Genomic DNA, 10,293 nt, shown 5'->3' with positions numbered 1-10,293 from the left:
GAGGTCTTTTGACATTTCAGGGAATCCCAGTCAAATCATTTCCCTGTAGTGTTTTGATGATAAACGCATCTCTTTTTACATATACATGATTTCTAGCAATTTTACATAATATATGCGCAGCTTGTAAATGGCATATATAAACATTCTTTTTCTATATATACATAATTATACAATGTACAAGTAATTTATTTTCCTGATTTAAATTTCAATGAATGAGAATAAAAAAAATATTAAACTCCTGTTCCAAAATCTTTTACGCACTTTGATTCAAAGTGTAACAGCATGAAAAATATCTTGCGATAGTCGATAAGAAATCAGCACGCAAAGGCATGATCGTGCTATCCGTGCCATGTAACCGTTGCGGACAAATTGAATAATCGTCCTTGGTCAATAGCACAACACTGCAACTATTTCCCATTATAAAAATTAGATTTGTGAAAGTTTTCTTTTACAAAAATTTTACTAATTTATTTATAAAAAAAAAAAAAAAAAAAAACTTTTTAAAAATAAAAAACAATTTTCTCACCTTGTATTTTGTTTACTTTATAATGTAAACCACATTTTCTTTTGGGAATTTGAGTTTTCATTGACCTATAAAAACAAAATTTGAAAAGCAATTAAAAGTTCAGGATATGAACAATAAAATAAAATCAAAATAATTAAATTCAAAGTCGTAAATGATTGTTTTGATTTTAATACTTGTAAGAAACTTGAATTTACATATTTATTCATAAACAATAAGTTTCAAAAATTACGTAAGAATTAGGAACGAAAGAAAGAAAGAAAAAAAAAATTAACAAATTTTTAATTTTAATTTGAAATGTTTAGATTCCTACCTTATTCTCTGTTGATATTCACATTTCTCAGGTGATAATTTAATTTTTTAAATTTGTAATTTTTCAATTACGAAAGAAATTGCAAAATTTTTAATTAAACATCCCATTGAAAATTTATAACGTATCGAATTAATTTTAACAGATATTATTCTTAAGAAAAATTGAGAACTTTATCATGATGAAAAATCAAATAACGAGAAAAAAAGAGGAAATCGATTGTTTAGAAGAATTTTCATTTTAACACCTGAAATTCAAAATTTTAAACCGTTCTTTCTGATACAGGAAACAATAATTGAATTTAAAATCGAATGAGCTAAAGAAATAACAAGTCATATTTTTGAAGAAATTAAATCCAGGAATTATAAAAATTATAAACCATTTTGATTAAACTGATGAATTGCCATTTATTTAATTAGAACAGCCACATTTTTTTTTTTTTTTTTCAAAGACAAAAAACAATTATTATTTATATACCAATATTGCATTTAGAAAGAAGTGAAACAATTTACGCCGAAAAAAAAATTGTGGCGTTTTTTGTTTTACATTATTTTCAACGTCATTTACAACTAATACAATCAGTGGAATAAAAAGGCACAAAAGTTTGAGGGAGAAAAAAAAAATTGATCAAGTCTCAAGCACAAAACTATGGTCCTTATTTTATATTTATATATATATATATAGGGGGAAAAAAGTGAAGCAAAAAGCTGTAGAGAAATTTTTTTTTTTTTTTTTTTTTTATGAGAAGCCAATCAGAACCCTAGGAGAACTTGAATCGACCTCTCTGAACACGTCTATGGCGCCCAGATACATACTATCTAACATCAAAATTAAGATCCATCCGTTTCTACCTGTATCTATCTCATGAACGTAGAGCTTCGTCAAATTCTATTATTTATCGCTATTATTATTATTAATATTATTTTAATTGTGACAAAATCGAGCTGAGCACCTAACATAAATCTGTAAAATATTTATTCTTAATATATTCACGTACCGAAATTCGGATTAAAATGTGCCTATATAACGGTACTATGTTTTATATATATATATATTTTTTTTATATACGTATATATTTGTTTCTTTTTTTTTTTTTATTACTGAAATATATATGCGTATATATAATAGGATATCCCACGAAGTATCAACAAGTAGTGACCGATACAGATAATTTAAGATGAAAAAGTGATGGCGTAGATGGAATTGTATTATTAGATAGTGGCATCGGTGGTTTGCTTATTAGAAACCGTGAACCTTGAGCTGGTCAGGTTTTGCCAGACCTGATTTAGTTAGCCACTGGCATATATTTTCTCGCTGATCCCCCTGCAGCTGTAATACCTCCCCGTACTCCGGGTGCTCGATTACTGTCCCATTACAGGCAAACTCCTACATAAAAGTCAATAATAATTAATTTTTTTGTATTTTTAATTTTCTAAATTGAAATAAAAATTTCTCACTATTTTCAAATGTTTCTTTTTTCAAAATTATTCTCTTGTAAAAATTTCAAAAAAAATCTATTTTAAATCTGAAAAAAATTTAGAGAAAATGAAATTTTTTAATCATTAACTATGAAAAAAAAAAATAAGTTTTGTTTTTCTCAGTTACACTTTATATTTGCTTGTTAACTCTAATTTCAATTTCTGATTGTTAATATTTGCAATTGTGAACTTTATTCAAGGTTATTCGCTAATATAGTAAATTTTTCCAATTTTATTAAATCTATTGTTCTATTTATATAAAAATAAAAGCGAAATAGAGAAATTTGAAATTTTATAAAAATTCATAGATAAAGCTTACATATATAATTATATATGACGTTTTATGACTCATAATTGGAATGACATTAATAATTGCGATATTATATGTAAACAAATGTGTTTACTTGAGATATTGATAAATTAAAAGGATTATTCGCAATTTCTAGAATAATCTTTAAATTTTCCAAAAGCTGATGAAGAAAAAAAATATGTCTTATTTAATTATCAAATATAGATTTAAATTAAAAAAAATAATAAAATGGAAAAGAAATCGAAATTTCTTCAAAAATTGCTTAGTGAATGGAAATAGATTAAATTTCAACTGATTATAATAAAATCGTGAAAGTTAAGGATATAATTTCATTGTAATGACTTTGAGCTATTTACCGGTAGTGTTTTAATGGGAACAAGGTCACTCTAAATATAGTGAATTACGCGTTACAATTTACTTTAATAAGAAGCATGATCCATTTTTGAAAATGAAATGACAAAGAAACATTTAATTCCGCAATCTCAAGCGTCAATGAGGAAACCAGCTTGATAGGAATTTTGATGACGTATAAAAAAAAAAAAAAATACATTCACTGGTTTAACCCAGGAAGACACACGAATAAAGAAGCTTGAAAATACCGTTATTTATTTTTCCGATCAAAAAGATAAATTCCTTTTTTTTCTCATCAAATTCTATATTTAGAGTGAAGAATGAAAAATGATCAAGTCAAGTGAGTCTGATGGAGAAAGAGAGAGCGCGCATTAAGATAAAAGGAGAAAGCAAAAAGGGACGGGGGTAAAAAAAAAAAGAAGAGATTGTCAGAAATTAAATATACCATACCTTTTTACATGCTCGAACAATTTTCTTCAAGTCATATTCAGAAGAGAGTCCTTGTACCGTTGTTAAGGTCTTGCGACCATTCCGTTGCTGAATCCTTATATGCACGAGACCGTCCTGGACATCATCATCTGAACCCTTGATTGCATCTGCAAAGGGGTCTGCAAAACAAAATGTTTTTGTCAGAATCTACACCTCGTGGTAGACATTGAAAACTTTGATCTAAACAGCGAGTTTTGTTTTGACGCACAATAAATTGAATTGATATTTATTGATATGAAAATTTTTTAATTACACACAAAACAATTATTTCTTTAATTTATATTGCATTAAGTGATGCAAGTGAAGACGCTGTCGCCATTTTGTCAAAACTATTCTATGTGAAAACGCGCACAGGAATCATCGAGATCAAAAATTCGATAATTACCGAATGTGTTGAGATTCTGGATGGACATACGACAAACAAAATATATCCCTTGGAGATATACGACTGCGAAATGCAAATAAGCTTTTTGGAAAATTAACGGAAGATACAAGAGAACACAAGCACTAAGCAAGAATATTGGCTAAAACCCAAAAGATCTCGTGTGGAGACGGAGAACGAACTCAGCGGGAAGTAAAAGTTGCATTTGTCATGGATAGGATGGGTGGGGTTAAAAACTTGACTCTCGTGTTCCAAAAGCTATCTAAAAATACTCATAAAAGTCCCGTTATTGTGGCAGCACTGTCGCTAGTGAATTTTGGAACGCATTCTGAAATTAACTTTCTATTTCTTTATTTTACTTTATTATTTTATTATCTATTATTTTCAGATAATAAATAATTAAAGTATTTTCTTTAAAGAGATTCAGAAAATATTTTGGTATATCAATAATTATTAAATATATTTAGTAGAGATTAAATAATTAAAGTAGTATTTCAAATTTTAAGGAATTCGATCAACCAATCAGAATGCTTTCTTATTTACTTCCGACACAACTAGTCAATTTCTTGTCCATATTGTTAATTCATTACTTTTGTTCATTATTTGTGTACAAAAGTATAATAATCAAGTATAATAATTATTTTTCTCATTAATTTTACTATTAAATTAAAGGTCTAAGGTAGAAATCGGAATATAAATTCAATATGAAAAACTAAAATTTAATAGTTCGCTTGACTAGGTGGCGCTTACCTCAGTTTGTCGGGAGCGATTGAAACGGATGGTTTGTTACATTGTTGCTCCTCATTTTTTCACTATTTTAAAGTTTTTCTCGGCAAGTTTTTAGAAAAGTCTATTAATATTTGTTAATATTCGGTAAGTCGGACATCATATTGATATAATAGTTGTGAGTATTTTATGAAATGTGGTGAAATGATCAAATATTTTCTCTTAACAAAGTTTGGTTATTGTTGTCCGCCATCTTGCAATTTTTTAACAATAAATTTTGCAACGACATTGTGTTGAATTTTCCGTTAAATAATATGCTTTTTGCCAATTGATTTATCAAAAATCTTATAAAGAAGGTATATTTAGTTGCTGTGAAACAATATTTGTGTCTTTTCTAATTAAAATGTTGCAAAATTGAGATGAATGTAACGAAAATTGCAATCTTATTTTTTGGCGCCAAATAAACTAATGAATAATTTTTTTTTTTTATCGGGAGTGCCGTTTATTGATTTAAGTTTATTTAAAATTAGGTTAATATGTGAAAACAAAATTAGATTAACATTTTTAATATCGGGAGTGTCGTTACTTTAATAAATAAGTGTATTAAGGTTAAAATTTTTTTTTCCGAAGTAAGAAGATAAATTGCATTGGATATTATCAGATACAGGACTTCATCGCAATGTGAGTAAAATTAAAAACTTTTCTCTATTTTATATTGAAGTGAAACATTTTTACTTTTATCTACATAATATTAAAATTATATAAAATATCTATAACACAATAAATTTTCAAACATTTTTTGGATTATAATTATCTAAAAAATAAATTTGTTTAAAAAAAAAATTAAACGACAAATATAAATCTAAAATAAAAAAAAGGGATTGAGATATTGCAAAATAATTAAACACATAGTAATTTCTAAAAAACTTGCTTGATTTATTTTGTAACTACACTTTCGTACATTTCTCGCTTGTAATTAGAATATATATATTTATGTAATATATATATTTCAGTGCAGACTTGCCGTGAAAAAGATAAAATTATTACAAATTGAAATGGAATGAAATCTTGAGTTTTTTTTTTAAATTATTGATTATTTAAACATCACGGCATTTTTTTTATTTTAACCTAGGCTTCGTATTTCAACTTTAATGTACATAAAAACCTTAACCACAGTATTATTGAACTGTACATTTATTTTTTCTTTTAAATATATTTAACGTTTTAATTTAAAAAAAAACATTCTATCAAATGACAATTAAAAGGATAAAATCGATTTAAAATTAAAATCAATATTGAAAAATAATTTCTCTTATTGTAAATCATTTAAAAAAAAAAAAAAACATTAGTCGACGAATGCATAGTTCAATGTGTAGTACATTTTTGTCATAAGTACAAAATAGGGAAAATTAATTATTTGGAAGAACGGGGTAAACCTTGATGTGCGAGTATAAGCTACGTATGTATATATCTGAGCAGAAGTTTAATACAAACGTGTTTAATTCGTTATATTTATTTTTCTCTGAGATCTGTTTCTTAGAACAATATTAATAATAGCATAAATTTGCTCTCAGAGTATTTTGTAATAATTGAAATTGATTTCGATGATTAAGGCTTACGGATTGAAGTCTATTGTCTCACCTTTTATAAAAAAAATAGGTGATATTATCAGTCGTTATGTTGCGTTGTATCATTAATTATTATTATTATTTATTTTAATATTAAACAAAGTCTAACAAAGGTCACAATTGCACAGAGAGAGAAGGAACATTTTTTTCCATTTTTTAATTTTAAACTTACATCGAAATTAATTTTTAACCAATTTTTTTCTACTTTAAATATTCGGTAAGATAAATGTTCCATATTGGAAATAAATAAATTAAGCGTTAAATTTATAAATAAATAAGTCATAAATAATTTTTTATACAACTTTTTCTTTTTATCGTTAATAATTTTTCCTTCTCTCGTTATTCAATGTGCCATTGAAAAAATGAAACGTGACAATTCAGGTACCAGCTTATAAAAATTGAGTAAATATCTAACTTTTACGAGGGGGGGAAAAAAGTTTCTCTTTTAAATTTCTCGGATTATATATATATAACTATTTGTAATACAGATTGTGTCGCTTATTTATCAGTCGATTGATGTTACAAGAAACATTTTGTTTTATAATAGAAAAGTATCAAAATATACTTTTATATCTGTTTGGTTTTATATCCTGAGTTACTAAAAAAAAAAAAAAAAAATATGAGATTCGTTTGAAACGTAACAAAAAATTGGACGTATTAATAAAAAATTGTACGGAATCACGGAGTAGTGAGATTTAAAAATTGTTAAACAAAAATTTAGTGGACGTTTCTTGTCAAGTACAAAGTTATAGTAAAAAATTTTCGTTAGTATTCAATTTTTTCATTTTTTTTTTGTTTAGGGCTAATCAAAATTGATTTTTGGACTCGTTCTTTACTTTCGACAAAAGTTCAATCCTTTTTCCTCTTTATTTTTTTTTTTTTCGAAACAATGAGGATTTCTCAAGCTACTCAACTATCAATTCCTTTTTCGAAACAGTTGTGATAAATTACGAATTTTAATTACAGTTCCTGTATTATGATAAAAGTGCAATTTAATCTTCTGCACAATTACACTGAATATTCCTGAAGTTTGCTTATTTTATTTTTCTCCTCTTCCGATTCATCCCGACAAATCATAAGAGTGTGTGACATACCACAAGTAACGGCTGTTATATACAATCCCTCCAAAGCTTTTACCTCCATTGGTGTTGTTGATGATTTTCTCATTTCTCCGAAACCCTGAAATTTTTACATTTGTTTCAAATATTTTTTTTTTTTTTGAGAGAGAGAGAGATTTTTCGAAAATAAATAATAAACTTACCAATTCACCGTACGTGGGACTTGAACCCCAAGCGATAACAGAATCGTCAGCAGCAACAACAACGCTTGTTTGCGAACAACCAACGCATCTTATGTCCCATCCAGAAAGATCTTGAATTGGTTTTGGATACATATTCGCTTCACCTGTACGTTTTGTTTGACCGAACATCAATGCCGAACCATGAATATTGATAACAATACTGTAAGTACTTCCGCAATGAATTGCACGAACACCTCGACTAGGTGGTTCCAAAAATTTAATAAGTCGAGGTACCAATTCATCTCGTTGTTCATTGTGACCTAATCGGCCAATTCCACCAAATCCCCATGAGAAAGCACGATTTTTACTGTCAATTGCAACAGTATGATAATGACCACAACTAAAATCAGTGATTTCAACACGATCCAATGGCGTCACATGATTATCCTTTCCCTTTTCCATATAAAGGACAATGCGTTTTGGCGATTTTTCAAAATGAAAACCCATTTTTGTACTTGTTATAAAATATTTTCCATCTGTATTGTGACCCAATGCACCATATTCGGGTGAACCAAATGAATGTAATCCACCTTTAATATCAAGAATCATTGAAAATTCAGCACCACATCCAATTTTAATAATGGGAGGACCGGAATATTTTACTTTTGTTGCTGTTAGAACATTTGCAATTGTTTTTCCCACACCGCATTGACCTAGTTTATTATCACCAGCCGCAAAAACTATTCCGCGACTAGTCAAAAATAAAGTGTGACTACGTCCACAAGCAGCTGCTATCACAGTGTGACCTTTCAAACCCTCCACCTCGGTTGGTTCATCTCGACGTTTCATATCTCCAACTCCCAGTTGTCCTAAAATATACCAAAAAAAATTTAGACAATAGCAAAATAATAATTTAAAAAGAACAATGGAAAATTGTTTCCATAAAATCCGTTCCAAAAAAATTTTAATACGGAATGGAAAATAATTTAATTTAAAAATAATTTAATATTTAAAATAATTCGATGCATTTTTTTTTTTTTGATTATTAAAAAGTATCACCTTTATCGTTTCTACCGAATGTTAAACATCTATTGTCCTCAGTGACGACAACATTGTGAGCAGCTGCAGAAGCCGATGCAACTAATCTTACACGAGATCCATTTAAATTTTTAAATGTATGTGGAACCCATAGGCTTTTGCCAACATTGGCCTTTGCTCCTTTTGGTACTGCTTTTCGTCCAGCCAAATCCCAATTTGTCAAACCACACATAAGCAAAGTTCCCGGCTTGCCCCATCCTCCCTATAAAACAAAAAACAAAATTAAGATGTAAAAAAAATTAATATTTCCATAATTAAATTAATTTTTAAAAAAACAAATGTAAATTTTAATTAACTACTAATAAAAATCAGATTAAATTTACTTTTAACCCTTTGAGAACCAAATTATTTCTTAAAAAATCGCGATTTTTTTGATTTTTAAATAAGTTTTTCAGCGAAACTAATTAAGGGGTTTTTTTTTGTCTCAAAACCAGAGTTTAGAATTGGAAATTTATTAAACTAAATGAAAAACATTGATCTAATATTTAGTTTTAAAAATCAAGGAACTTATGCTTAAAATAACAAAAAAAAAATGTTTATGTTGCCTGAAAGCAACAATTGTCCTCAAAGGATTAACTAAAATAAACGTAAAAATAAAAATAATAATTAGACAAATTTCTAATTGAGTAAATGAAATATTATTTTGATATCTCTCTTAAAGAATGCTTAGATCAAAAATATTTCTCTTCCTTTCAAAACATGTTTGCATTGAAAATGCAAGTGTTTACAAATAACGATACGAAATAAATGATAATTTTTCAATTACTTTTATCAAGGAAATAATATAACAAAACAGTGATAATAAAGACGCTTCCCCTAAAAGTGAAAAAAAAAAACCGTTACAATTCTCTATAGGAAAAGATATCAGATAAAAATCATTAAAATATAATGCTGACAGAAAAATGAATATAGGGTGGCAAAAATTCTAAATATTATTTTTATATAAATAATTTATACCTCAGGTGCAGGTAATTCGGGAATATTTGAGACGTCGGTATTATCTTCTTCTTCAACATCGGCACCATCCTCACCGTCGACTGTAGTGTTGCCGGTATCAGCTTCCTCAACCTCTGAATCATGATCACTTGAGATATCTTCCTCGTCATATTCAGTCTTGCGTGTTTTTGCACGAGGCTTCTTACTTGGCGCTGATTTTCTTTTACTATTCATATCACTTTCGTTTTTTTACTTTAATTTACGATGAAAATAGAATGATATTTCTTTTTAATAAAAATTTCTTTAAACAATTTTCGAAGGACGCAACACAAATGACATTTAACGATGTAATATGGCGGGTAAAGAACCTTGCGTCGCGCGTCACGATTCCCTTTCCCAAAAGGATAATATAAAGCTCTCTTGAAATTCACCCGTGGAATATGAGTGTTGAGCCAAGCTGCTTTATGGCCCCCGGATGAGCATCAAGCATTGGCGTAGAAAAAAGATAATTGTATTTCCCTCTTTACATTTGCCTTTTATTATGGCTGATTTCTAAAGTTTTTTTTTCAAATTTCATTTATTTTTATTAATTAAAAGTATTTTTTATTTTTTATTCGCTTTTTGTCTATGAAATAATTTTATTTCTATCAGTTTTAGTTTTTTTGAAAGCGTTTATATGCATATTTATAAAATTTGAAAAAAGTCACTTTTGAGGTTAGAAAAATTGTATATATTTAATGGCGGGATTTTTAAGTTTTTAATTACTTTGAGAAAATTTAGAGAAATTAAAATATAATCATTTTTACATGAAATTAAATTAAT

The 10,293-nt window shown here is 27.7% G+C and overlaps 2 protein-coding genes across 2 annotated transcripts; both read right to left on the bottom strand.

Moving 5' to 3' along the window:
- Window positions 1-1,214: 1,214 nt before the first annotated feature.
- On the bottom strand, window positions 1,215-4,060 carry LOC127281816 (eukaryotic translation initiation factor eIF1). Its single transcript, XM_051305735.1, has 3 exons — window positions 3,847-4,060; window positions 3,423-3,580; window positions 1,215-2,219 (listed from the first exon to the last, which is right to left on the bottom strand). Exons 1-3 carry the CDS (start codon window positions 3,872-3,874, stop codon window positions 2,073-2,075), a joined length of 333 nt encoding a protein of 110 aa, XP_051161692.1. The 5' UTR covers window positions 3,875-4,060; the 3' UTR covers window positions 1,215-2,072.
- Window positions 4,061-5,481: 1,421 nt separating this feature from the next.
- On the bottom strand, window positions 5,482-9,927 carry LOC127281811 (protein RCC2 homolog). The gene is made up of 4 exons (XM_051305726.1): window positions 9,493-9,927; window positions 8,497-8,737; window positions 7,459-8,306; window positions 5,482-7,376 (listed from the first exon to the last, which is right to left on the bottom strand). The coding sequence occupies exons 1-4, from the start codon at window positions 9,703-9,705 to the stop codon at window positions 7,206-7,208; spliced, it is 1,473 nt and encodes a 490-aa protein (XP_051161683.1). The 5' UTR covers window positions 9,706-9,927; the 3' UTR covers window positions 5,482-7,205.
- Window positions 9,928-10,293: the final 366 nt, after the last annotated feature.

The sequence above is a fragment of the Leptopilina boulardi genome, unplaced genomic scaffold (assembly GCF_019393585.1).
Source record: "Leptopilina boulardi isolate dan_hultmark-lab unplaced genomic scaffold, ZJU_Lbou_2.1 LbouV2_278, whole genome shotgun sequence".
Classification (NCBI taxonomy): Eukaryota; Metazoa; Arthropoda; class Insecta; order Hymenoptera; family Figitidae; genus Leptopilina; species Leptopilina boulardi.
Note: the sequence above shows the minus strand (reverse complement) of the source record. Positions and strands in the feature narration are given on the sequence as shown.

What these genes read in the sequence shown, in the direction of transcription:
- LOC127281816 (XM_051305735.1), bottom strand. Translation starts at nt 3,874, where the DNA reads ATGTCCATCCAGAATCTCAACACATTCG. An exon ending in CCAGAATCTCAACACATTCG is followed by an intron (nt 3,581 to 3,846) that starts GTAATTATCGAA and finishes TTTGTTTTGCAG; the next exon opens with ACCCCTTTGCAGATGCAATC. An exon ending in TTGTTCGAGCATGTAAAAAG is followed by an intron (nt 2,220 to 3,422) that starts GTATGGTATATT and finishes ACTTTTATGTAG; the next exon opens with GAGTTTGCCTGTAATGGGAC.
- LOC127281811 (XM_051305726.1), bottom strand. Translation starts at nt 9,705, where the DNA reads ATGAATAGTAAAAGAAAATCAGCGCCAAGTAAGAAGCCTCGTGCAAAA. An exon ending in CCGAATTACCTGCACCTGAG is followed by an intron (nt 8,738 to 9,492) that starts GTATAAATTATT and finishes TTTGTTTTATAG; the next exon opens with GGAGGATGGGGCAAGCCGGG. An exon ending in GTCCCACGTACGGTGAATTG is followed by an intron (nt 7,377 to 7,458) that starts GTAAGTTTATTA and finishes TAAAAATTTCAG; the next exon opens with GGTTTCGGAGAAATGAGAAA.